This window comes from Lagenorhynchus albirostris, chromosome 13 (assembly GCF_949774975.1).
Source record: "Lagenorhynchus albirostris chromosome 13, mLagAlb1.1, whole genome shotgun sequence".
NCBI classification, from domain to species: domain Eukaryota; kingdom Metazoa; phylum Chordata; class Mammalia; order Artiodactyla; family Delphinidae; genus Lagenorhynchus; species Lagenorhynchus albirostris.
Genome location: NC_083107.1, coordinates 487,665 through 515,150, shown reverse-complemented (window position 1 = coordinate 515,150; position 27,486 = coordinate 487,665). Strand labels below are relative to the sequence as shown.

Here is a 27,486-nt window from a genome sequence, read left to right as displayed (position 1 = left end):
CAATGGGTCTATACGAAGGAATGAGGAGCAGTAGAAACGGTAACTACGTGGATGAATGCATCCGATTTTTCCCTTACTATTTAAAAATCTTTAAAATAAAACTGGCTTTAAACAAAAATAGAAATAGTGCAGTTTGGGATTAAAAATGTATATAAAAGTGAAGTATGTGGTAGCAGATGCACAGAGGGTGGGAGGGGAGCCCCAGAAGCACCCTGCACACTGTCGGGAGTCTTGTCTACTCGTGTGCTGCGTGAGGACATGTAGGTAGGTGACCATAAACTAGAGACGCAGGCGACCACTAAACGTCAAAGCAAAGAGTTTCAGCAAACAGGCTAACAGAGGCGATCAAATAGAACCACAGAAACTTCCATTAATCCAAAAGAAGGTGTAAAAAGAGGGGAACGGGAACAAAGTACATGGGTCAGATAGAAAACCTGTAGTGAAATGTAGGTTTATACCTAATCATATAAATAATCACATTAAATACGAATCATCTGAATAGCCTCAAGGAGAATCCAGAGCTTGTTACGAAAAAAAAAAAGACAAGGCCCAACCATATGCTGTGAACAGAAAACAGATTTTAATACTTTAAATATAAAACCATAAATCAGTTAAAATTAGAAGCCCCACAGTTGATCCCATTACTCGCAGTCTCTGTGGTTTTATGGTGTTCTGTAAGGTTTCCATGAGCACTGAATTAGAATACTGAGCTGTTGCCCCTAAGTGAGATGTGTGCGTCGCACACAGACTACAATCTTAAATACTAAAAACAACCCATCAGGGTAGATTCTATTTTCTTTGTTTTACAAAAGAGAAAATGAGGTTCAGAAGTATGAAGTGACCTGCCTGAGGCTGCCTGACTAACAGGTGACGGACGGAGTCAGGATCCAAACTGATTCAGAACTGATAAACCTCTAGACAGCTGGATAAAGAATAAAGAGAGATACACAAATTATCAATACCACGGATAATAAAACTGACATCACTGCAGGTTCTACAGAATGATAAGGGATTATTATTTTAAAAAACTTCATGCCAATAAACTTAACAAATTAGACAAAATGGCTATATTTCTTAAAAGACACAAATTGATAACTTAAGGTGAACTAAAAAACCTGGATAGGCCTCTATTTATTAAAGAAATTGAATTAGTTTAAAACCTTTCACAAAGAAAACTGCAGGCCTAAGTGGCTGTATTGATGAATTATACCTATTGGTTAAGGAAGAAATTATAACAATTCTACGGAAACTCTTCCAGAAAATTGAAAAGAAGAGAGAATGCTTCCTGACTCTTTCTATGAAGCCAGCATTACCCTCATAACAAAACCAGGCAAAGACATTAAAAAGTAAAACTACAGACCAATATCACTCAAAACATAGGTGTAAAAATTCTCAGCAAAATTTTAGCAAGTCAAATCCAGCGATAAGTAAAAAGGATAATACATCCTGATCAAGTAGAGTTTATCCCAGGAACTTAAGCTTTGATTAATGTTTGACAGTCAATACAATTCAATGTATTAACAAACTCAAAAATGAACATAACATGATCATTTCAGTAGATGTGGAAAAAAATTTTGACAAAATCCAACATAAATTAGAGTAGGATTCAGAACAAAGACGTGCGTCAGATGACTCAAGTTTTTTTGCTGCGCTGTCCACGTCTGCACATTAAAACTCTCAGAAAATGAGAAAAGAGAAGTGAGCTTCTCAGCCTGATAAAGGGTATCTGTGAAAACCCACAGCTAACCTCAGACTTAATGGTGAGAAACTAAAAGCTGGGACTTCCCTGGTGGCACAGAGATTAAGAATCCACCTGCCAATGCAGGGGACACCGGTTTGAGCCCGGGTCTGGGAAGATCCCACATGCCACCGCAGAGCAACTAAGCCCATGCGCCACAACTACTGAAGCCCGCGCACCTAGAGCCTGTGCTCTGCAACAAGAGAAGCCACAGCTCGCCGCAACTAGAGGAAGCCCGGGTGCAGCAACGAAGACCAAACACAGCCAAAAATAAATTAATTAAGAAAAACCCCAAAACTGAAAGCTTTCCCCAGGATCAGGGTCCAGTTAGGGATGTCCATTCTTACCAGTTCTATTCAACATTGTGCTGTTAAGTTCTAGCCAGAGCAGTTAGTCAAGGCAGAGGAAGAGGTGTGGAGATGGGAGAGGAAAGAGGAAGACCATCTGTGTCTGAGATGACGTGAACTTGTACATAGAGAACCTTAAGGAATCCACAGTCACACACACTCAGACACAGACAAAGACTTTTTTAGAGACAGTGAATTAGTTTCAGCAAGGTTACAGGATACAAGATCAATATACAAAAGTCAGTTTTGTTTCTCTACACCAGCAATGAATAATTGGAAATTGACATTTAAAAAATGATAACCAATTTTAATAGCATCAAAAGTATAAATTACTTAGGAATAAATCTGACAAAAGATGAGTAAGACCAGCACAATGAACACTCCAAAATATTGCAAAGTAAAGAAAGAAAGAAGTCTTCAATAAGTAGAGAGGTATACTTTATTCAGGAGTGAGAAAGCAGTATTGTTAAGGTGTTTATTTGCCAAAAACTGACCTATAGCTTCCATGGAATACCAATCAAGATCTCACCCAACTTTTTGGTAGAAATGGACAATCTGGTTCCCAGATTCATACAGGCATGCAGAGGACCTAGAATAGTCAAAACAACCTTGAAAAGAAAAAGTTGGAAAGCTTAACACTGATTTCAAGACATATTAAAAAGCCACAGTAATCAGTGTGATATTGGTGTGAAGACAAATGGCTAGATTAATAGATACTTTTTCTGAAAACAGAAAAGTGTCCATTAAGTTTGGTGACAGGGGAGTCGTAAGTGATCTTGTCCAGATACATTTGATGGAACGATGGGGTGAGAAACCGTATTTCAGGAGACAGAAGTGAGTGGAGGACTCCTGGAAGCCTGGGAGAGTGATTCATGTGGAAGTCCCACCCCCCTCTGCTCTGAACACAGAGAGGTTGGTTGGTTCTTGATACTCTGGATGTAAACGAATGGAACACAAGAGAGTTGATACGCTGGCCTCCTGGGTTCCGGGATGAAGCAGGTGGTGGTGGCCAGCTTTCCCCTCCTGCAGGAGAACACGGACAGGCAGCCTCTGGAGGGCGTCAGGGATCCAGGCCAGGTGCACTGGTCTAAGGGCTGAGCCCCCTCCTGGGAGTGGTCAGTACTGAGCCCCTGCCTGGGATGAGGGAGGGAATGGAGCCCCACCTGGAGTTGGAGTCTGGCTCTGGCCTGAGGGCTAGATCTTCACCTTTCCTGCAGGACCAGACTCAAGCCACCCGATTACACCTGGTTCTGAGGGGAGGTCCCAGAGACCAGGCAGAAGCAGCAACAAAACTGCAGGAGGGGATAAAGGAGAGGAAACAGGGCAGCGAGACACTCAACGCTCAGGGCGAGCCTGCACTCAGTTCGTGGGAAAGTCCTGCATCACAGAGGCCAGCAGCCTGAAGAACGGGCAGGAGAACCTAAGAAGGCTTTGAAATCGGCACATTTCAGCTCCTCCAAGAGGAAAAAGAAGGAATAATGTCCATCCCACCAAAAGGAAGAAAAAATAGTATTATGAAGAAGAAAATTAAAACAGCAGGTAGATGGATGTGAATCAGAAACCACTGGATAGGACAGAAGCAACTTGAAACTTTGGAAAGGAAACATATATTTAAATACGAAACCTCTGTGGGGGACACACGCTTTGGACTGGACACAGCTGAGATGGACTTGGCCACACCGGAAGCCCCACAGAGGAGCTAGTCCAGAGATGGAGCAGAGGCGAAGCAAGAAGAAAGTATACACAGGGTGGACGCCGAGCTTCAGACGACTTCTAACACGACTTTCAGAAGCAGAGAGCAGAGGCTGGGAGAGAGAATCCTCGAGCGGGGTCCCCCAGACGGAAGATGGGCCCTCGTGTGAGTCGGAATCACAGCCACAAATGCAAACCTGAACTTGCCGTAACTGTGAAGCCTCAGAGGACAAGCAGACACCAAACACAGGCCCGTCAGAGAGTTGAGTGACAAGGAAGGAAGGGCCATGTGGACACTGTTCCGAGCACCTAGGGGTCAAGGCAGCAGGAAAGGAGGTGCCGGTAGACAGGAGGGGGTTAGTCAGTTATAGGAGGGGCGGAGTCGAGGACAGGAGAGACGGGGTGCGGGAGGTGTCGGTGAGGGTGAAGGGTCGCCCCGTGGGACCCTGCACCCTGGAGGCTGAGGGGCTGGGTCTGGACAGAGGTTGCCCTGACGCTGGGGGAGTCTCCAGCGTTCGTTCCATCCATGAAGTGGGAAGTGATAGCCTGAGAGTAAGGCAAGGACAGAGTGGACGATAAGGTAGGTCACTTACTCATTCACCTGCTCTCTTTAAAGCACCACTGGACCTTGGTCCTGGGAGGCAGAGTGGACCCGTGCGGGGTAGCGGGATCTGGGGGCTCCAGAGCTACTGAAACAATGGGATAGAGAGGAGAGGAGGGGCAGAGACTGGGAGTAACGGCGTGTCCACGCTCGTCCTCAAGCAGCCCACGCCTGCTTTGACGTCGCTGACCAGCAGGCCCAGCAGGGCGACGGGTCGGCCGCGTGTGTCTGGGTCCTGCTGGGCGGGTGAAGTTGAGGGTGAATTGTACCAAAGGGCCGTGGATTCCGACCCTGCCACCAGTCTGTGCTGTGAGCCATGCCTCTCTCTCATGGAGTATTGTTTTCTTCTCCAGCCGTTCAGTTCTGGGAAATCTGTAGAGATGTTTTAGCCAGGGTTCTCCTTTCTCAAAGACTCGTTCATTCCGAACGAATTTTATTAAGCATGTACTACATGCCAGGCACTGTTCCAGTTGTTTGGAACACGTTAGTGCATTAGTCACGAAAGTCCCACCCGTGGAGCTTACGCTGGAGTGGGGAGGCAGACGGTGAGCCATCGGTCCGTGGATCCTCACACAACCGCCCCCACTCTGCCAGCTGGAGCAGCGGGCACGGCGGCCGGGGGCTGGGCCGCTCCACTTGCGGGTGGAGGCCAACCGGGGCGGCGCTGTCCACAGAGGTCCTCTCACGCGCAGCGGAGCCCGGCAGCCCAGGGCCTCCCTGGGCCTCTTCTGGGCTCCTGCACGGGCTTCAGGTCTACGAAGGGCCGAACAGGGTGGTTCTGAAACCCTCCTGAGCGTACTGGTTCCTTACAGCATAGAACACCAGTTCAAAGACCGGAGAAACTGGGAAGGGCCTCGTCTGCGGCAGCCTCAGAGGCCGCCTCCCGGCTCCTGGTGCGGTGGGGGCGGCCGGCTGCCCAGAGGCCTCCTTGCCCCGCCTGCGGCTGCGGCTGGGGCTGGAGACTCAGCAGAGGTGCGGGCGGGAGGGCGGGCCGTGGCCCCCACGCTGCCGGCTGCAGACTCACCTCCCCCTGCTCTCTCCGCTCCTCTCTCCCAGCTGCCCACCCGGCCCAGGTGCAGGGCCGGCCCACCGCCGCAGTGTCGCCCCTGCGCGCCCAGAGCCTGCCCGCCATCGGGTCCCCACAGCACAGCCCCCGGCCAGCCATCCCGCTCTCGTCGGCAGCCTCGGCCGTCACTCCTCCTAACGTCAGCGCCGTCCACCTCCACGGGGAGGCCGGAGCGGGCCCTGCCGGCGGCCGGTCGGCACCCAGCCCCACCAGTGCAGGAGGTAGACCCGACGAGAGGAGAAGCGAAAGGGTAAGTGGCCCACCCTGGGCGGCCCAGGCCCAGCTGGTTGTTGACCCTCTTGGGCACCAGACGCCTATCCCGTTTTGTAAATTAAGGCTCGCGTGCGGGCACCAGGCGCGTGACACAGAGGGAGGCCGAGCCAGCAAAGCGGTGGCGCTCCAGTGGCCGCAGTTCGGGGAGGGATGACCGGAGCCCAGCTAGTTTTCTCACACATGAGAAAAAGCGCCCCCTCGAGATGCTTCGTTCCTCCTGTTGCAAAGTCATTGTAAACTACTCACTTTGCTGGGCCTAGACACCTTCTGCCAAGTGCCAGGATCTCTAAGAACAAATCCACGGATCTACTCACGTGCTGCGTGAGCAGGGCCTTCTCCCTCGACGTGCTGTCCTCGTGCAGTGCACACCCGCTCGGCCACGGGGCAGCAGCCAGAGGAGGCGGCCAGCCTCCTAGTGGGTGTGGACGGCATTTCAGCTCTTCTTTAACAGCGAAGGAAGTGGGGCTGATTTCAGAACGAAATCCGAGTCCAGGCAGCTTGCCTCAGCTGCCACCAGCTAGACATCCCGTGAGCCACCAAGCCGCCATGAGAGTCCAGACTTCTAAGTCCGTGCTGTCCGATGGAACCGTAATTCAAGCCACATATGTAACTTATAATCTTCCAATAAGTCACATTTTTGAAAGTTAAAACAATTTAAAAATAAGATAAAACATGAAATTCATTTTATTGATATAATCTATTAGACCCAGTATCCAGAAACATTGTCATTTCAACACGTAATCTGCATAAAAAAGTTGTTGATGAGCTGTTTCACCTTTTTCACATTCAAAGCCAATGAGACGTGTCGGGTGGTCAGGCCTCCGCGCTGCCCGGGCTGTGCTGGGGGGGGGGGTGCTGGGTCTCCGGCAGGGGCCACTCCCTTTATTGGCCTTGCTCTCGAAGTGGCTTGTTCTCTCTCTTGGCTTTGCCACGGTCTGTGGATGTTTTCAAACCTTTCACTGTAAAGCCAGCCTTTGATTAGAGTGTGCCCCTCGACCTAGCCGGCAGCCTCTCCTCTCCCTTGGGGACGGTACCCAATCCAGATGGCTCAGGCTGTCTGCCTGGGACCCCAGAGGCACATCCACCCCTCACCACCCCGTGCTCTCGGGGCCCAGGCACCTCGCAGAAAGGCTCAGGCTTCCTCACCGCCTGTCCCCTGGTCCAGAGGGATGCTCTCCCCACGCTCCCTGGAGAGGGAGAGGCCTCCGTCTCGGCCCTGACGGCTGCCTCGTCCTGAGACGGGCAGGTGGCTGGGCATGAAGGGACTCCTTGCTCTGTGTTTTGCGTCCACGTCTGCTTGAAGATCACCCGTCGTGGTCCACTCTTTCCACCTCGCTGCCTGGGCGGGAGACATAGCCGGGTCCCCCCAGGAGGGCGGGTGGTCCCACCCTCTCCCTTGGACGACCTTCCTGGAAGACAAGCTCCCTGGGACCTCTGACTCAGAAAGGGAAGAGCCGTGCTAGCTCCGTGACCGATTCTGGTTCTTGGCCGCAAGTTCCCCCCTTCTAGTTTGTGAAAGAGACGGGGCTGCTGCCTGAGCGGGGTCGGGTGTTTGGGGGCCTCGTGGGGAGTGATGCCCCTCCGCCCTCCTCTGTGGTCGCTGGCTCCGCTCTTAGGGGCACTTGGCTTCGCTCGAGGCCCGCGCTCTGCCAGCAGCTCCCGCCTGACGAGGAACAGCCGCGTCACCTCAGCTCAGGCGGCTCCGGGTCGGCCATGCAGCAGCCCGTGCCAGCCGAGCTGGGGGTGTGGGGTTCCCGCCGCGCTCTCGGCAGAGGTGACTTGGATCTGGTGGCAGGAAGTGGGCAGGTGTCCGCAGGTGCAGCCCTGACCGGCAGCGTCAAAGCCGGGAGACAAGCACGTCGTCTGTGTGGCTTGCTTTTCTCACCTGTCAGACACAGCGAGAAGCAGTGGTGTGAAAAGGCGCCTGTGGGTGTTCTCCCTCCTGCACCCCCAGGTGAATTTTTCCCAATTTAGAGTGAAGTGCAAAGCGCCGCAGCTGTCGTTTCTGGCAGCAGGGTTGGCGGCGGCCGTTGGAGGGAAGCCGGGGCAAGCTGGGCGCCAGGGGCCTGCCCGCGGGGCCCTGGGCTGCCCCTGCCCCCTGAGACCAGAGCCACAGATTTCACCCACTGAGAGCGCAGCGGGCTGCTTCCCATCTGTCCCTGGGTGAGCCCATCGTAGATGCACACGTGTTTAGTTACGGCAAAAGGCTTTTTAAGGTAATTGGCAGTATTCTCCAGGCTGTTTCTGTTACTGAATTTTCCTCAGGAAAAGGCAGTGAGCTCCACCTGCACCGTCCGCAGAGACCCGAACCTCAGCGCCTGCGTTCCCGGTGCCGAGCTCCGCTGAAATCCCATCCGGCCCTCCGAGCGCGGCAGCCCTGCGTGTGGAGGTGCTGCTGGGGGTCGCTGGCAGGCGGGCATCGCTAGCTATGCCCCTGGGGGTCGGGCCTGTCAGCCCTGCTCCAGGCGGGCCCTGCACGTGGGCCCTGCTCAGCCTCGGGGGGTGGGGGTCAGAGAGACTCACGTGCGGCAGGAGGGCCCTGAGCCAGCGTGTGCACCCCCCAGCTGCTCTCCCAGCGCTCTTCCCGCGCGCCCGCCCCCGCTCCCGGCCGCCCCCGCTCCCGGCCGCCCCCGCTCCCGGCCGCCCCCGCTCCCGGCCGGGCCTCCCCTGCGGCCGGGCCTCCCCTGCGGCCGGGCCGCTGGCGCAGAGCAGCTCTGGGGGCTGCAGTGAGCCCGTGACCACGGCCCCGCAGCCCACAGGGTTGAGGGAATGCAGGGCGGAGCGTGGAGCCGGGGGTGGGCGGGGGGCCTGGGGGGCTGGTTCTGATCCAGCACTGCAGACTCTCCCGGAACCTGGGTCCCTTGGCCCGACCAGGCATCTGTTCTGCTTGGGGATGGGTCTGCCTGGGTTGGCCCTGGATGGGAGGGGCCGGTGCTTCCGAGGAGACCTGGAAGTACAAGTACTTCGAAGCTGCCAGTCTGAAGCAGACCCTCGGGGCAGCCGTCAGTGCGGGATCCCCCAGCCCCCAGGCGTGGAAAGATTAGAGGCCCCAGGGCGTGGGGGAGGCCCCGGGAGTGGAGACAGGGAGGTTTCATCTTGGCAAAGTGCAGCGGGTGGGAGTCATATCTTCCCGTTGAAGGACTTGGATCTAGTGCTTCTGAAGGAGGGATCCTGCTTTTGGGGTCATCTTTGTGGCACCCAGAAATCGCAGAGTAGGAACCAAATCTTGGAAGCCTTTTAAGAAGGTGCTCCATAGGATTTCAGTTAACGCTTTTGCACTTAGAAAATCTATTTTGTGCTTGAAACAACTACCAGATTTCACCTCTCATGTCCCTCAGCGGCTGTTTCCTGTCTTTGAGGTTTTATGAGCACATTAGCACCAGGTGGCGGGGATCCTTATCCCTTGGGGTGACTCCAGGGAAACTCACCAGAAAGGGGAGTCCTGGGCCCCCAGGAAGGTGGAAGCAGCTCGCGGTCACCCTGCAGCCGAGGGCATCTGGCACTAGAGCCCTCCTGACCGGCCAGCTGGACGTCACTCCCCACTCGCTTGTCTGTCACACGGCAGGCGCCGGGCCCGGCAGGGCTCTGGGCACTGGTCGACGGGCCTGGGGCCGGGGAGCAGGGGCGCCTTGGGACTGGGAGGCCTCCTGGGAGCTGTAGCCCGAGCACAGGCCAGAGGAGGTGGCCTGAAGTTGGGGAGCCCCAGAGCCACTGGGGGGGGCAGGCGGCTCACGTCAGCGCGGCTGCCCGGCGGGGGCATGGTGGGGCCAGGCCTGGCCGGGGGCCCTCACCGCACCCTCCGCCCCTGTGTCCCCGCCTTCCCGCTGACCTCGTGCTGGAGCCTGACTCTGGCCGTGCTCTCCATGGCACCAGCGTGCTGAGGGTCTTCCTTGTGGCCCCAAGTGAGAAACACCCGTCATGCGTTATGAAACCAGCTTAGTGGGTTTGGACCAGCGTGCTTTTAGACAGAGTAGGAGGCGCAGCAGGAGGTCGGCAGGTCCAGCACACAGGAGGGGTCTGCGTATTTGGGGGCATCTGTTGTTTTGTGCTCAGTCCTGATTTAAAACTTATTTCAGATAGTCTCAGGGCTCTGACTGGCAGATCCTGGAGGGTGCTGAGTGCATAGAAGGCCTGGTGACATTTGTTGACTGACAAGTGTCAGAAAAACTGCTGCCAGGAGAGTTTCACTCCTGTGACTTGTGGGAAATTCTTTACTTTACGGGCCAGGAGAAAGTTAACTTTCTGCTGATGGATGAGCGAGTCTCCGTTTCGCAAAGTAGTAGCACATTGGAACTGGAAAGAGCCTCTAAAGATGTTTGCGTTGAAATGTTCATTTTGGGTGGTCCTCCTGAGGCTCAGAGGTGCTGCCACTTGCCTGGGGTCACAGAGCACTGGCAGTGGAGCCAGCCTAACTCCAGTCTCAGTGCCGTCTGGGATCCAGGGCGCTGACTTTGGTGGCCTCCCCATCCCCATGAGGCCGTGACCTCCGGTGTTTTTGGCTCGTCCAGGAACTGAGGGGTGGCAAGTCCAGGGTAACTGCTGGCAGGAGGCCCTGAGGTCAGCCCAGGAAAGGGGGCTGTGAGCTGGAGTGTCTGCCTTCCGGTTCCGCACGACTCGAGTGCAGCTGTAGGGGGCCCGCAGTAGTGAACCGCTCGGCCGAGCCCACTCACAAGGTGTGGCCTTTGTGGCTGAGTCTCTGGGGGACGGGTTTGGGCTGACAGCCAGGACGGTAGCGGGCGGGCCTGCCTGCCGTCGGGACCTCGTGGAAATGGGTGTGCGGGGGAACGGCCCTTTAGTAACCACACCCCCCGATTAAAAGTGTGTGTATATACCATAGGAGGGTTACAATGATACGTTTAGTGGAAGCTCAGGAATGTGCAATCTGAAGAAATCTTGAAGATGAAGCTCTGAGAACAACCAGGCAGCTTTTCCTAAAGGGAAGAACCGCTGGTTTGTGAATTTGTTTCCCCCGCTGAGCCTCACCGCACTAAGCAGGCCGTTGCCCGTGCTGTTTCTATCGTGTGGACTGGGAGGGGGCTGCCGTCGCTCTGTAACCGCGTATCGGTCGCTGCCAGTGTGTTTCCAGCTTTGAGACAGGCAGTGCCTTCCCGCATGATCACCAGCGGGGGTGGGGAGGCGTCCTGCAGACCTTAAACCCAGGGGGGAGTGGACTGGGTCTGACCGCACCAGGACTGGAGTCCACTGCAGGCCCCGTCCTCGCGCTGATCTCCTGGGGGAGGGCAGGCCCAGACACGGGGAGCCCCGCGATCAGTGCTGCGCCTCAGGTGTGGCTGCAGTGGAATCAGATTACGCGTGAAGCTCCGCTGAGCCCACGGCCCAGGTGGCACGTTCTCAAGGGCTTTGGGAACCCCGTCCGCTGCATGAATGAGTCGCTGAGAAGTCTGGCGGTCATCCGGTCAGCTGTGGTCGATGGAAGCCTGCGCCCTCCTGGGGACACGCGTGCTGGGCAGCCTGCACCGGCGCTGGGGTTGGCGCCCTGGCAGGGCGGAGGGCCCTTTGCTGAATGCTGGGCCCCGGCGACTGGGCCTTCCCCTCAACTCCCTGTGGCCGGACTGCCCTCTGTGGGAGGAGGAGAGCCGGCATGTGGTGGGTGAGTCATCTTCAGGCAGAAAATGAGCCCATCCTGAAAGCACGAATCCCAGCTGTCAAAACAGCGACATCAGAGGTTTCACAGGCAGCTTCTTCTTGGAGGGGATATGCCACCGGAGCGTCCCTCCCTGTGACAAGGGCACAGGCCCTGAGTGGGACGGTACGGGGCCTCCTGGGGCAGCAGAGAGCTCAGAGGCAGCCTGGGACCTTCTCCTTTGCTCTCTTCCGGGAAGGCCTGGCCACCCCCACTTCTCCTTTTACTCCCCTTGACCTTTGTCCTGGGCTGAGACTCAATCCAGCTACTTCTGGGTCTCAGCTTGGTGCGGTGCTGGTGAGCCCTTCCGGGCACAGATGTGCACATGAGGGTCCAAGGTCAGGCAGCTAGTAACCACTGGGGGTAAAGCCAGGCCCTGTTGCCCAGTGAGGGCCCACACCCTCTCCTGGGCCCTGATGGGCAGCTTCTCCTGCTGGGTGCCCAGGTGTGCAGGGTGCAGCGGGGGATGGGGGAGGAAGCAGGAGCCATAACGACTACAGGACAGGTGAGACCTGCATTTGGAGAAAGAAGGCGCAAATGGATGAGTGAGTACGGAGGTGAGGCTGGGACGAGGCAGCCTGCCGTGGGGACTCGGCGAGCGCCCCCTGCCGCGCTTTCCCAATCAGTAAGATGGCACGATGGCGTCTCCCACCCCGGGGTTTGGAGGCAGGAAGTGAGTTAATCTCATGCATACTTTGCACAGGTATTTGGACAAGACTATTAGAGATCATTCTTAGGGATGTGACAGTTCATTTCATGAAGGCCAGATCCCATAGACTAGTGGGATAGATACAGATGTAAAACTTGTATCCCCAAGGCTTCTAAGGAAAAATTAAAAGGGGATTTGATTTTGCAGTTTCAGAAAAAGGACACTTAATGTCGCCAAATCAAGACGCGTAGGCTACTCGAGATGAAGCCAGGTTAGCTGGCTTTCTGTTTGTGAAATGGTACATGTTCATCTCCTCGCCGGACGCTCCATTTCATTTGTCCACCAAGAAACACGGGTAGAAAGGGTTTTTTTAAGTTGTCAGTTTCACACCTGACATTTAGCATGAAGGATGGATGGCGCCCAAGAAAACTATTCCAGTCAGAAGTTGGGTTTCTGCTGCAAAACAATAAACCAAAATTCATTTTTAAAATAGCAATAAACTCTAGAAATGGAAAAGAATTTGTGAATCACCTGTAATAGCCGTTCTGTAGCTCTCCCCAGAGGGCAGAAGTCACTGTAACTAATCAGGATGGGGGTGGATTTCACACCTGGACACCCAGGGCAGCCACGAGAGCTCGCCGGTGGTGTGTAAGGTGGATGTCCAGTGTGTCCGAGGGGCCACGGGTGATCCCACCTCAGGTTGGATTCTCTTGTGCGGAATTCCACCACTGGTGCCGCCTTCCGTGATCACTGTGTCCTCATAAAGACACTGGAGATTTTTTTCCAGTCTCTCATGCAAATGGAGTCAGCAATCTCAAGATTGCTTTGGCTATTCAGGGTCTTTTGTGTTTCCACACGAATTGTAAAAGTTTTTGTTCTAATTCTGTGAAGAATGCCATTGGTAGTTTGATAGGGATTGCACTGAATCTGTAGATTGCTTTGGGTGGTATAGTCATTTTCACAGTGTTGATTCTTCCAATCCAAGAACATGGTATATCTCTCCATCTGTTTATGTCATCTTTGATTTCTTTCATCAGTGTTTCATAGTTTTCTGAGCACAAATCTTTAAGAGTGGCAAGAGTGGACATCCTTGTCTTGTTCCTGATCTCAGTGGAAATGCTTTCGGTGTTTCACCATTGAGTATGATGCTTGCTGTGGGTTTGTCGTATATGGCCTTTATTATGTTGAGGTAGGTTCCCTCTATCCCCATTTTCTGGAGAGTTTTTATCATAAATGGGTGTTGAATTTTGTCCAAAGCTTTTTCTGCATCTATGGAGACGATCATATGGTTTTTATTCCTTAATTTGTTAACATGGTGTATCACATTGATTGATTTGCATATATCGAAGAATCCTTGCATCCCTGGGTTAAACCCCACTTGATCGTGGTGTATGATCCTTTTAATGTGCTGTTGGATTCTGTTTGCTAGTATTTTGTTCAGGATTTTTGCATCTATGTTCATCAGTGATATTGGTCTATAATTTTCTTTTTTGTGGTATCTTTTTCTGGTTTTGGTATCAGGGTGAGGGTGGCCTCGTAGAATGAGTTTGGGAGTGTTCCTTCCTCTGCAATTTTTTGGAAGAGTTTGAGAAGGATAGGTGTTAGCTCTTCTCTAAATGTTTGATAGAATTCACCTGTGAAGCCATCTGGTCCTGGACTTTTGTTTGTTGGAAGATTTTTAATTACAGTTTCAATTTCATTACTTGTGACAGGTCTGTTTATATTTTTTATTTCTTCCTGGTTCAGTCTTGGAAAATTGTACCTTTCCAAGAATTTGTCCATTTCTTTGTGGTTGTCCATTTTATTGGCATAGCATTGCTTGTAGTAGTCTCTTATAATCCTTTGTATTTCTGTGGTGTCAGTTATGATTTCTCCTTTTTCATTTTGAATTTTATTGATTTGCATCCTCTCCCTTTTTTTCTTGATGAGTCTGGCTAAGGGTTTATCAATTTTGTTTATCTTCTCAAAGAACCAGCATTTAGTTTTGTTGATCTTTGCTATTGTTTTCTTCATTTCTATTTCATTTATTTCTGCTCTGATCTTTATGATTTCTTTCCTTCTACTGACTTTGGGTTTTCTTTGTTCTTCTTTCTCTAGTTGTTTTAAGTGTACAGTTAGATTGTTTCTTTGAGATTTTTCTTGTTTCTTGAGGTGAGGTTGAATTGCTCTAAACTTCCCTCTTAGAACTGCTTTTGCTGCGTCCCATAGGTTTTGGATCATCGTGTTTTTGTTGCCACTTGTTTCCATGTATTTTTTAATTTCTTCTTTGATTTCTTCAGTGATCTCTTGGTTATTTAGTAGTGCACTGGTTAGTCTCCATGTATTTGTGTTTTTTATAGTTTTTTTCCTGTAATTGATTTCCAGTCTCATAGCGTTGTTGTCAGAAAAGATGCTTAATACGATATCAATTTTCTTAAATTTTCCGAGGCTTGATTTGTGACCCAAGATGTGATCTGTCCTGGAGAATGTTCCGTGTGCACTTGAGAAGAATGTGTATCCTGCCACTTTTGGGTGGAATGTTCTATTAATATCAATTAAATCTGTCTGGTCTATTGTGTCATTTAAAGCTTGTGTTTCCTTATTTCTTCTCTGTTTGGATGATCTGTCCATTGGTGTAAGTGGGGTGTTAAAGTCCCCTACTACTATTGTGTTACTGTCGATTTCTCCTTTCATGGTGGCTAGCATTTGCCTTATGTATTGAGGTGCTCCTATGTTGGGTGCATAAACATTTATAATTGTTATACCTTCTCTTGGATTGATCCTTTGATCATTATGTAGTGTTCCTCCTTCTCTCTTGTAACAGTCTTTATTTTAAAGTCTATTTTATCTGATACGAGTACTGCCACTCCAGCTTTCTTTTGATTTCCATTTGCATGGGATATCTTCTTCCATCCCTTCACTTTCAGTCTGTATGTGTCCCTAGGTCTGAGGTGGGCCTCTTGTAGACAGCATATATATGGGTCTTGTTTTTGTATCCATTCAGCCAGCCTGTGTCTTTTGGTTGGGCATTTAATTCATTTACATTCAAGGTTATTATTGATATGTATGTTCCTATTACCATTTTCTTAACCGTTTTGGGTTTGTTTTTGTGGGTCTTTTTCTTCTCTTGTGTTTCCCACTTAGAGAAGTTTCTTTAGCATTTGTTGTAAAGCTGGTTTGGTGGTGCTGAATTCTCTTAGCTTTTGCTTGTCTGAAAAGCTTTTGATTTCTCTGTCGAATCTTAATGAGATCCTTGCTGGGTGGAGTAATCTTGGTTGTAGGTTTTTCTCTTTCATCACTTTGAGTATATCCTGCCACTCCCTTCTGGCCTGCAGAGTTTCTGCTGAAAAATCAGCTGATAACCTTATGGGGATTCCTTTGAATGTTATTTTTTGTTTTTCCCTTGCTGCTTTTAATATTTTTTCTTTGAATTTAATATTTGTTAGTTTGATTAATATGTGCATTGGTGTGTTTCTCCTTGGGTTTATCCTGTATGGGACTCCCTATGCTTCCTGGACTTGAGTGACTATTTCCTTTCCCATGTTAGGGAAGTTTTCAGCTATAATCTCTTCAAATATTTTCTCAGACCCTTTCTTTTTCCCTTCGTTTTCTGGGACCCCTATAATTCAAGTGTTGGTGCGTTTAGTGTTGTCCCAGAGGTCTCTGAGACTGTCCTCAATTCTTTTCATTCTTTTTTCTTTATTCTGCTCCTCAGCAGTTATTTCCACCATTCTTTCTTCCAGCTCACTTATTCGTTCTTCTCCCTCAGTTATTCTGTTATTGATTCCTTCCAGTGTATTTTTCACTTCAATTATTGTGTTGTTCATCTCTGTTTGTTTATTCTTTAGTTCTAGATCTTTGTTAAACATTTCTTGTATTTTCCCAATCCATGCTTCCCTTCTGTTTCCGGGATTCTGGATCATCTTTACTATCATTACTCTGAATTCTTTGTCAGGTAGGTGGCCTATTTCCTCCTCATTTAATTGGTCATGTAGGTTTTACCTTGCTCCTTCATCTGTGACATAGTTTTTTGCCGTCTCATTTTTTTTTTTTTTTATGAGTGGGATTGTGTTCCTGCCTTCCTGGTTGTTTGGCCTGAGGCTTCCAACACTGGAGTTTGTAGGCTGTTGGGTAGAGCTGGGTCTTGGTGCTGAGATGAGGACCTCTGTGAGACCTCACTCTGATGAATAGTCCCTGAGGCCTGAGGTTCTCTGTTAGTCCAGTGGTTTGGACTGGGAGCTCCCACTGCAGGAGCTTCGCCTGACCCTCAGCTCATGAACCAAGATCCCAAAAGCTGCCTGGGGCGGCAAAAAAAAAAAAAGAAAAAAAGAACAATAACAAAGTAAAAAATAAAATTAGACTAGGAAACTAACAGATATGCTAGAAAGGATATAAAAATAAAAATATAGATGAATCAACAACCGGAAGGTACCACAGTACCACAATAGTAAAAAAGAGGAGGAGGGAAAAGAAAAAAAAAAGGGGGAGGGGGGCGAAGGCCTTGGCTGTGGAGGGCGGGGCCTAAGCAAGGAGGAGGTTTGGGTGGTGCGTGGGGCCAGTACTCAGGACCCACAGGGCTGGAAAAGTTCCTGGGGGTGTCAGGGGTGGGGCTTAGGCTCAAGGAACAGAAGGGGCCCAGGCCTGCCCCCCACCCCTGGTCTCAGAGGGCAGCAGACCTCACCTGGGAGCCCAGCAGGCTCCCTGGGCTCAAGTGGGCCAGGCGATCGCCCTCCTCTCCTGTCCTGTTCCTCTCGGAGGCCCCTCCTGCCTACGTCTCCTGATCTCCCCGGCCTCAGGGGCGCCGACCCTGTCTGGCCTCCACTTCTCCTCCCCCCTCAGTCCCCCACGTCCTGCCGGTTCACTTGGGGGTTCCTCCCGTCTCCTTGGGCGTCAGGGTCACTCGCCCACCAGCAGCTGGCAGTAGAAACGGCCCCAGGAGTCGAGTCGTAGAAGATAAACTAACCCATAACCCATGGATAACTCACCCCACCCTTTAGCACTGGTTACACTTTCCCCCCACCCTCTGTTGCCAGGACTGCTCGAGAAGGGTGAAGTGGATGCCGCAACTCTCCAGTCCTGTGACCCTGTCTCCCAGGTGGGCCATTTCCTCCCTGGTTAGATCGGCAGCTCAGGGAAGGGCCGCCTCGAGCCCCTGGTTGAGCTGAGTTCACCTGGATTCTGACACCTCGGCTTCTTCCAAATCTCCATCCTTTCCCAATCGTTTTAATGTGATAACGACAACCAGGCATGCGGTCATGATGGCGGTTCCTTAGAGAAATTTAGGACCGGATGGAAGCCAGGCAGGGCCCTTTTCAGGGCGGAGCTGCCAAGCCGGGTCTGGGCTGCGTGCAGCGGGCAGCGGCCTCTGAACCTGCATCTCCGAGCCGGTGCCCAGGCTGGGTGTCATCTCACATTTCCTGGAAGCAGCCTGTCTGAAGAAGCACACACAGTTCAGGAAGGAAATCCCAGTCTCCCTGAGAGCTTGCAGGGCTGCCCGTCGGGGCTAATGGAAATAATAGCGTAGATTCCTAAGTGACCCTCCAAAATCCTGCATCCCCTTGACAAAACCCCTCCCGTATGGAACTGATGGGCCTGCTGCTGCCTTTCTGGTTGGATGAGGTGATTTCTACCCATCTGTTTTGTTTAAAAAACTATTCAGAAGCACATGAGCTTGGCACACCCGAGTAGATAATGACGTGTTTATCTTTCATGTTCCATTCCAGACCCTTTCCGAAGGATACCAGATTTTATAGAGATTTCATGTGAACGCATTGCATTTAATCTAATAATTTGTGATAGCTCCACATTTGTTCTACAGAAAACAAGCAGAGGCCTGTTGGAAATGTCCATTCAAGGCAAGGTTGTCCTACAGGACGAAGCCGAAAGCAGCCCGGACACAGCCTGGAGCCAGAGGGCTGTTCTGGCTTCTCGTCTCTGCCTTTTGGCCTGACCTCCTCCGAAGCCATTTTAAAGAAATTAATGTTACGCTCTAAATTCTACTGAGGTAACAGGCCTTCCTGCTTCAGTGAAAAGATGATGGCGTTGGATGAGATGGCAAAGGAACAGGACCTGCTGCCGCAGCTTCTCGGGGGCTGAGTCCAGAAGAATCTGTAAAGAAGTGAAAGCTCAGCGCTTTAATCCTCCCTCATTTAACTGAGTCAAAGCCCGTTAACCGTGTCTCAGCCCTGGGGGAGTTTGCGTCGTCCAGAGGCCGGCTTCTTGCCTGGAGACGTGAGCGCCACCCAGAGGTCCGGTCCGGCCGTTCTGCAGCCAGGCTCCTCTGGGGGCTTGGGGTTGAGACGGAGCCCTGCCTGTACCAGACCCCCCCTCTGGCCGTGGGGGCAGCTGCGGGTGGGCGCAGGCCGCTTACAAGGTGCCGGCACCTGCACCAGCATGAATACGAGGCGGGGGGCGGGTACACGTGGGGGCAGGTAAAGCAGCACACGTGTGAGGGGACAGAGCAGGCGAGGGAGAAATGAACTCCCGGAAATGCTCACCAAGGTCCAGGGAGGAGACGGCTCCCAGTCGGGGCTACAAGCGCAAACAGGGCTGGCGGGGATAGGGGACTGCGGTGCCGGTGAAGAGAAGGGGGTGTGCCCCCCACCCCGGCCCCCCGGCTCGGCTGCCCCTGCGAGAGTCCTGAGCACGCCTGTCCGGGAGCCCTGGGCCCCCTCTCGGTGGGGCTCATCCACCGCCTGAGCCCCCGACGCCTCTTTCCTGGGGTGTCTCCTGTCGGGGGGAAGACGCTGTCCTCTCCCTTCAGGTCCGTCTGGCACGTCTGAGAATTAAATTGACAGGCGACGGATCAACAGGAGGAAATAAGAAAAATTTTAAAGCGTGCGCATGGGAGAGACCCAGGAAAACGAACTCCCCCAATGGTGGAAGCCCTCACCTTAAATCCCATCCTCAGCTCGAGACGAAGGAGTATGTCAGGGATGGGAGTTTGGGACTCAGAGCGGGAGGGAGGCAATTCACGTGGAGACGGAAAAGCAAACGTTTGGTGAATGCGTGTTTGCTGGGCCAGGCAGGAACCGTGGACACAGAAGTTTCAGCAGTTTTTACTACAGTTACCTGTGGTGACTCCCCCTTCCTGGAACAGGTCCTCCATCTACATTCTTTCAGGCAGTTAGGGGAACGCTCTTCCTGAGTCTTTCGGGCCTTAGAAAGAATCATAAGTGAATCGTATTTATATATATAATCATCATAATAAATTAATCCTCATGCCACAGAGACAGGATTTGGGGTGCACCTTCTGTCCCCTCGCTCCTAACCGCTGACGTGTGTGGCTCGACCCCATCACACAGCCACCCTTGCTCCTGGGGGATTACATCCCCACACCCTAGAGCAGCCCCTCTCGGGGTCAGAAGGTCCACAGAGGTGCGGGAAGTGCGGTCCTGGACTGGGCCATGGTGCCGGGGGAACCTGCCATGCCTCTGTTTGGACTCATCACCCTGGTTTTGGGGTGTGGCTCCCACTTGAGATGGACAGGGCAGGGCCGGCGGGTGTTCAGAGACGCAGGTGCTGGGGCCGCGGCCGCCAAGAGTCCGTGCTTTTTGCCCACCAGCACAGGACCCCGGCCACTCCCCGGGGCAGTGGGTGCGGGCACACTGTCTGTGGCTGCCCTTTCGGGCCAGGAGGACGGGGCTGAAGTGTGAGTCTGATGGCTGTGTGTCAGCCTGGTCGAGGAAAGAAAGCCCCTGTTTTCTGGGAGTCGCTTGGGTACGAGCTGATCGTGGATGTCTGCCTGGTGAGGTCCTAGCAGGGCTCGGGGCGGGGGGCTGTTTCCACGGTGGATGGGGCACCCTGTTGATGGAAAACATGGGCACAACCAAGAGCAGGACACGTGGCACTGCGAGCAAGGCCCGTGCTGGCCTGGGGGTGGGATTTCAGTCCGAACGGCACTGGGCCTGCGTCGTCGGCTTCAGAACCACGGGCAGCCCGCTGGGGGCAGGGGAGATGTGGGGCCCTCCCTGGACAGCGTCGGGGCCTGGCCCTGTCCCTTGTCCAAAGTGCCGCAGATACTTCTTTGCTGCCTCAGGAGACAGGGCCGTGGATGGCTCTGGAGACCTGGGGACCCTAGCGCTCGGGGTGGGGCGACTCCGGAGAGCTCCGCGGCCTTCCCAGAGCCGGCCCAGCTGGCCCCGTCCCCGCGTCCCAGAAGCAGACTAGCACCTTCCAGTGTTCTCTGTGGCTCTGCAAGGGCTCCTGGATCATTCTCTCTTCACCTCCTCACCCCCCGAGGAAACCCACGCCAAGGGTCCACCGGCCCCCACCCTCCAGGTTCAGCACCTGAGCCCCCAGGTCGCGGAGCCAAGGGTGGGGGAGCACGGGATGCGAGGCGGCCTGGGTGCCGAAGGCCACCGGCCAGCATCTGCCCCCGGCCGCTGTCGGGAGGGAGCCTGATGCCCGCGCAGTCCCGCACTGGAGGGCCTGGAGCAGCCCCGGCCTCTACCTGCAGGATGCCAGCTTCACGTCACCCCCGCCGCAATAGCCAGAAATATCTCCACCCGTGGTCGCGAGCGTCTCCTGGCCGCAGGGTCACCCTCGCGGGGAGCCGGCGGTGTGCAGAGCAGCTGTGAGCAGTGTTCGGGGCCTCCCTGCACCGGGCTGGGTGGATGTTACCTTTCCAAATCGTCAGAACCCTCCCTTCATTTTCAGAAGAGCCCCAGGCCCACCAACAAATAAATAAATAAAAAATAAAAAACTGCTGCAGGAAAACCCAGCTTATTAGAACTTGGCTTGCTTTACTGAAACTTAAGGTCACTGATAAAGCTTCGGTGAAGCAAGGTGGGTTCTTTCTAGAGATCCACCGATGACTGTCCCTACGGTGAACGCCCCTACGGTGTCTACCAGGCAGCGTGGTCACTTACAAACTCGCTAAAAGAGGACATTTCTCGTTACGTGTTCCTACAAGATAAAATTTAAATTTAAAGATGAGCTTATTGGCACAGAGAAGGCTCCAGAAGGTCCCACTGCAGAGAAGCCTGCCCAGCTCTCGCTCACGCCAGGCCTGCCAGCATCCGAGGTGCCACATCCTCAGGGGACACCAAGGCTGCCGGCCTGGAGCCCCTGGGGACTCGGGTGCAGGTCAAACGAGCTCACATTCAGACAAGTCCCTGGCAGCTGTAATGTAACCCGAAGCAAGGTGCTGGGATTCTTCCAACGGCTCAGACAGTGAGACCCAACGCACAAGTCCCTGACCTTCCGTGTGAAGCTTGGCTCTGCTGTGCAAGGGCTGAGGGAGGCTGGAAATCCTTCCCCAAGGGGGGGCCTCGGGGGGCACAAGCCCACATCACGTGGTGGCTGCTGGGACCTGACCCAGAGGAGAGAAAGTCGCTCCCCCCTCCTCCACAAAGGCACAGCCTTCCCGCCAAAGAGCGCGTCAGCCTCTGCCTGTCAGAAAGAATCAGGAGGCCCTGTGGGTCAGCCTCATGCTGTGCCCGCCTTGCTGAGGGCCCCCTTCCAGCCGGACACGTGGCGGGCGGGCGGCTGCCCTCCGCCTCCTTGAGGGCTTCTCCCCGCAGGAGGTGGAGACTGAAACGATGGGATTCAAGCCCCATGGAACCCTCCTTCCGGGTGGGCCTGCAGAGGACACCTCTCCACCCGGGGGGCCCTGCTTGCTCTGCCCACCCCCAGTGATGCTACTGGGACGGTTACAAGGCCGAGAGAGGCCCGTAGGGAGAGACCCCTGCGTGCTCCATCCCTGACAGCGAGGGGAGGGCCGCGGGGGCTCCGAGGCACAGGGGAGATGAGCCGCCTGGCGCGAGGAGTGGCCCAGAGCAGCCGCGGACGGTCTTGTTCAGCATCGCACCTGTCCCTGCGGCTCCGGCTCCGCTCCTTTGATGCTCTCAGACCTGCGTGGTTGGAGTCCCCGGGCGTCTGCCAATGCGTCCTGCCTCCGAATCAAGGCGGGCCTTCCAGTTTCCGAGGCCCCATCGGGGTGTGACCTGGGATTTTAGGGCCCTGCGGTTTGGTTGGCTGTAGGTTGTCTGGAGGTCTTCGTGTTTCCAGTAAAAATATGCTGAAGTTCAGTTCTGGGCTTCCTTCCGCACGGAATTCTTCTCATCTGTTACTTGTACGTGTTTCCAGTACTTCTGTAAACTATTCCAAAGAAGTCTGTTGGGAGGTGCTTTCATTTTTCCATCCCGCACTTGTTAACTACAGTGCCTGTGCTCGAGGCGTGTGCGTGTGCCTGTGAAGCTCCCGGGTAAGGTCACGTCAGAGGGCAGGGCCGCCAGCACCCCGACCCTGCTGCTGGGTCTGGGACGGGGAATCTCGGCGGCATCTCGTGAAGTCTGCCATGTAACACACACCCAGCCTCAGTTGTGTAGAACAGCTTTCACTTTTGGTGATGAAAATAATAAACAGTCTCTGCTAGGGATAGGAAAGTTTTCCTTGAGCCAGACTGAGGACTCTAGCCCAGAAGACAGCCTCTCAGGTAACCTGAGGAGCTGCCCTGGAGAAGCAGGGTTTTCAGCACAGTTTTGTGTCTCGTCAGAACAAAGAACATCAGGCCAGGGATGCTTTCCTTCAAGGTTGAAAAAAACAACAGACCAGCACGTACCGAATCAGCGTGGCCTTGGCCCCTGGGGAGGGAGGCTTACCATGGATGGGGGACCAGCGCTGGCGTCCCGGGAAGGGAGGCATTTCATCTTTATTGTTTTTTCTTTTTATAACTTTATTTATTTATTTTTGGCTGTGTTGGGTCTTTGTTGCCGCACGCGGGCTTTCGCTATTTGCGGCGAGTGGGGGCTACTCTTCGTTGCGGTGCGTGGGCTTCTCATTGCGGTGGCTTCTCATTGTGGAGCACGGGCTCTAGAGCACAGGCTTCAGTAGTTGTGGCTCGCGGGCTCTAGAGCACAGGCTCAGTAGTTGTGGCTCGCGGGCTCTAGAGCACAGGCTCAGTAGCTGTGGCTCACGGGCTTAGTTGCTCCATGGCACGTGGGATCTTCCTGGACCAGGGCTTGAACCCGTGTCCCCTGCATTGGCAGGCGGATTCCTAACCACTGTGCCACCAGGGAAGCCCCAGTCTTTATTATAACATGGACGTTCTTTACTTCTGGTCAGGGCACCCTTTTCTTTCATAATTAAAGCCGGCGTGCAGTGTGTGTTTGACAGGTCACACACAGGCCGTTTAGTCAGCACAAAATTCAAGTTAACTCACGTAGAGGCCGCAACAACTTCCCGCACCTCAGTGTGGGAGAACATCCCCCGTCGGGTTGTCATGACTCTGCTCCGGGGCTGGGCTTCGACTGAGCGGAGGGAGGCCTGGACGCTGTGCCGGCCGGGCCGGAGCCACCTGCGGGCCGCTCGCTGGCTGCTGGCCGGCACGTCAGTCGGCTGTTGGTCAGACACTCATGCGTCCCCTCCGTGGTCTCTGCTCAAGGGGGAGCTGGCGGTGTCTTCGAGCCCTGGGTGCGGGTGGAGCCATGGCAGGCCCTGGCGCACGGCAGGGACGCGGATCCTACAAGAGGGGCCACGTGAGGCAGTCGAGGGAGGAGAGACAGCACCGTGGCCGCATCTGGAAGCTTCGCTTGGCCACGTCACCCAGGGTGACATGCGACCTCCCTCTTTCCTTGAGTTCTCGTCCGTCACAGCTTCTTCCTGTTTGGGGCTCTCAGACTGAGAGCAGAGTACGCCCTGTTGTCTCTGTTGTCCCCTTGGCCTCCGGCTCCCGCTGATGTCACGGCAGCGTCCTGGGTGCAGGTGGCCCGCGGCCCCGTCCATGCCTTCCTCCGGTCAGACCTGCACACCCACTGCCCTTCACCTCCTTTTTTCTCAGTTGAATTATGCCATCAGCCTCTTAACACCGGGGAGGGGCATGGCCTGCTTTGAGAAGCTACTCATGCCCAGCCTGGCAAATCCAGGGCCTTCACAGAGCCCAGAAGCCACCTTGGTTCAGACCCCTGAGGTCCTTCACGGCCCAGCACGTGACACATCTGGGTAGGGACAGACGTTCAGACCATCCTCCTTCCTGCTCCGGGTTTGCTGATGGCCCCTGCAGCACAGCACTGGGGAGGGTCCGTCCCACCACGTGTGTCATCGTAGTACGTGGGAAATGTGGTTTCAAGCTCACTACGTGTGAGGACCGCTGCTTTAGGAGGAAAAGGTCCTGGTGCGGTTCCTTGGGCTGAGGAGCGGTACTTTCCTCCCCAAACAGTAAGATGTAGCTGTGGACGGAGACTCGTGTATCACTGGGCAGACTGGCTGTTGTAGAAAGAAGGCTCCAAAAGGCTGTGTGGTAACCATGGTGACGGAGAGCGTGCTGGTGACAGCAGGCTAACGTCTCACATGTCTTATTTCATCCGGTCCCCAGACAGCTCTCTCGGGCAGGTGCCGTCGTTACCCCCACTCCACAGGTGAGGAAACTGAGGCCCAGGAAACGCAAGCACGCGTTCAAGGGCACCCGGCTGGGAGGCAGGAGAAGGGCCAGGCGGTGTGGCCCCTGTCATTCAGCATGGGGTCCTGGCCTGGGCTCTGGCCCCTGTGGAACGTACACGGCCACAGGCCTCCCACCTTCGCTGAGCACCGGCCATGGCGCCTGCCCTGTGGTGGCCTTTGTGACGCCACCCAGGGTACCTGGTCCTGCCCCGGGCGCAGTGACAGCATCACGGGGCTACACGGCAGAGGCTGGACCAGACTCTGATCCCGCGTTCAGGGCCCTCTCGGGGTGCTGGCCGGGCTGGGCTGGGCCCCAGGGTGCGAGCTGCTCAGTCCTGCCCGCGGGAGGCCAGGACGGCCCGTGGGACGTTGAGGAGTCGGGGATGCCAGCGCTTGCTCCTCTGATGGACCAGGGGTCACAAGAGAGGTGACCTGGCCGCCCCAGAGCGGCTGAACTAGATCTCGAGGTGGCACCCAGGGTCCATTGCTCAGGCTTCCTGCCGTGGGGGCTGGTGACGAGTGCAGGCCACACCATGACCCTCATTGAACATGGGGTGATCTCTGGGCCAGATGGGGGTACGCAGGGTGCTGCTGCTCATAAGTTAGAGGGTGATGTGTGCGGTTACCGCCAGCATCTGGTGGACAGCAGGTGCGGGAGCCCAGGGCTGGCAGGAGAGCGTTCTGCAGAGAAGGTGGGGCTTGGTCCAAGGAGCTCCAGCCTGAGCTGAGGGCGAGTTGGGGCCGGGTCAGCCTTGGACGTGTGATTGTGTTCCGGTGGCTGGCTGGGGACCGGGTAGGCTCAGCAAACATTGAGTAAGGCCCTGGGGCACGGGGCAGAGTAGGGCCTGGAGGGTGAAGGACGAGCAAAGCCTCCGCGTCACGCACCGGCGGCCACGGGAACAGGCGGTGAGGTGGCCGGAGAGAGTCTGGGATTCTGCATCCAGAGACCGGGGTCTGTCCCTGTCGTCTCTCTGTACTTGAATGTCCTCTCTCTCGTTGAGGTAACTGTGGCCTTTTCAGACTGGATGTGTGTGTCCCCCCAGAATTCATAAGTTGAAGCCCCAGTGTGGGGGGGCCCTTGGGGGGTAATTAGGGTTAGATGGGTCATGAGGAAAGTGCATGTGACCACCTGACAGACGGCACCGTCTGCAGGCCAGGAGGGTCCTCACCAAGCGCCCGTCCGCACTGGCATCCCCAGCCTCCAGAACGGCGAGAAAAGACAGGCTTGTGGATGAAGCCGCCCAGGCTGTGGTACTTGGTTATGGACGCCTGAGGCAACCGATACAGATTTGGGTTCCGTGAGTGTGGCAGGGGCTTCTGTTACAAAGCCTGAAAATGCAGAAGCAGCTTTGGAACAGGCGACGCAGAGAGGCTGGGAGGCTTGACGTTTGGCCTTAAAGGCAGTTCTGGCGAGGGTCCTTCGCGAGGGATCGTGAACAGACTCTGGTAGGGGCGTGAATGCTGAAGGACGGCCAGGTGGAAGGAGGAGCGCGCTGCTGCTAACGGCAAGGAAGGCAGCCCTGGCTAGAAAGTGGCAAAGGGAGCAGCCTAGCCGTGCCCTCGTGTCTTGTAGAAGGTCCACGTTGGACGTTTAGCTGAGGACATTTCTGAGCAGCACTGAAGGAGAGGCGTGGTTCCTCCTGCTGGCTGGCAGTTAAACGCAAGAGGAAAGACATGAGTTGATTGTTAACCAAAAAGGACCGGAGCTTGGACATCTGGAAGACCCTTAGCCTCACCGTATTGCACAAAATGAGAAGGCGTGCTCTGAAGAGATGCCAGGGATGTGGCCACACCATTTGATAAAGAGACCACAGGTGCAACTCATGCACTTAACCAGCCGTCGCAGCCGAGCCAGGAACAGAGGTGGGATTAAAGCACCGAGGACTCTGCCAGCCTGAACTTCGGGGGTCAGAGGAAGCAGGGTGGCGGGGAGGACGGCTGTGGGGCCCCTTGGATTCTGCAGGACCAGACCACGGGGCCGTTGGGCTGCAAACACGCACTCTTCTACCGGGAAAGGGATGAAGGGCCCCAAAGGCTATTCAGAGGTGGCCTCTGACCGAAGCCGGGGGTGTGGGCCTGGAGGAGAGGCGTTGACCAAGGAGGATTGTTCTCCAGCTTGGGACCTAGTGGAACGTGCCTGGCTACGTTTTGGACCTGTCACTCCCTCGTCTTCCCATTTCTCCTTTTGGGAGTGGGCATGTCTATTTTCTGCCTCCCTCACCTTTGCATTTGGGAAGGATGTAATTAGCTTGCTGTCACAGGCTCACAGCTGGAGAGGGAATCTGCCTCAGGATGAATCATAGCTCGAGCTCACCCACATCTGATTTAGATGATATTTACTTTGGACTTTAGACTTTTCTAAGTTAAAATTAAAATACCATATTATATCATATTAGGTATACCACATAGTGAATTGATATTTTTACACATTATGAAACGTTCACCCCGAGAAGACCAGTTTTCATCCGTCACCATACAAAGTTGTTGCAGTGCTATTGACTACGTCTCCTATGTGTACATCACATACCTGTGACTTATTTATTTTATAGCTGGAGGTTTGAACCTCTTAATCCCCTTTACCTATTTCTCTCCTCCCCCAACCCCCTCCCCTCTGGCAACCAACAGTTTGTCCTGTGTATCTATGACTCTGTTTCTGTTTTGGATTATTTCTTCATTTGTCTTGTTTTTTAGATTCCACATACACATGGAATCATACAGTATTTGTCTTTCTCTGTCTGACTTATTTCACTTAGCATAATACCCTCCAGGTCCATCCGTGTTGTCGAAAAGGGCAAGATTTCATTTTTTTATGGCTGAATGTATATATACACATTGTTGTCCATTGTATAGATGTACCACATCTTCTTTATCCATTCATCTATCAGTGGGCACTTAGGTTGTTTCCATATCTTGACTATTGTAAATAGTGCTGCAGTGAACAAGGGGTACATATATTTTTTCTAATTACTGTTTTTGTTTTCTTCAGATAAGTACCCAGAGTGGAATTGCTGGATCGTATGGTAGTTCTATTTTTAATTACTTGATGAGCCTCCATACTGTTTCCACAGTGGCTGCACCAATTTATATTCCCACAAACAGCGCACAAGGGTTCCCTT

General features: G+C 53.8%; 1 protein-coding gene across 3 annotated transcripts in view; it reads left to right on the top strand.

The window, feature by feature from the left end:
- Positions 1 to 27,486, top strand: part of SH3RF3 (SH3 domain containing ring finger 3) — a 201,051-nt gene that overhangs the window by 160,992 nt on the left and 12,573 nt on the right. For all 3 annotated transcript variants that reach the window (XM_060169478.1, XM_060169480.1, XM_060169479.1), the window contains one exon: positions 5,435 to 5,694. In XM_060169478.1, the coding sequence (XP_060025461.1) occupies positions 5,435 to 5,694 (260 nt within the window). The remainder of the gene's footprint in view (positions 1 to 5,434; positions 5,695 to 27,486) is intronic.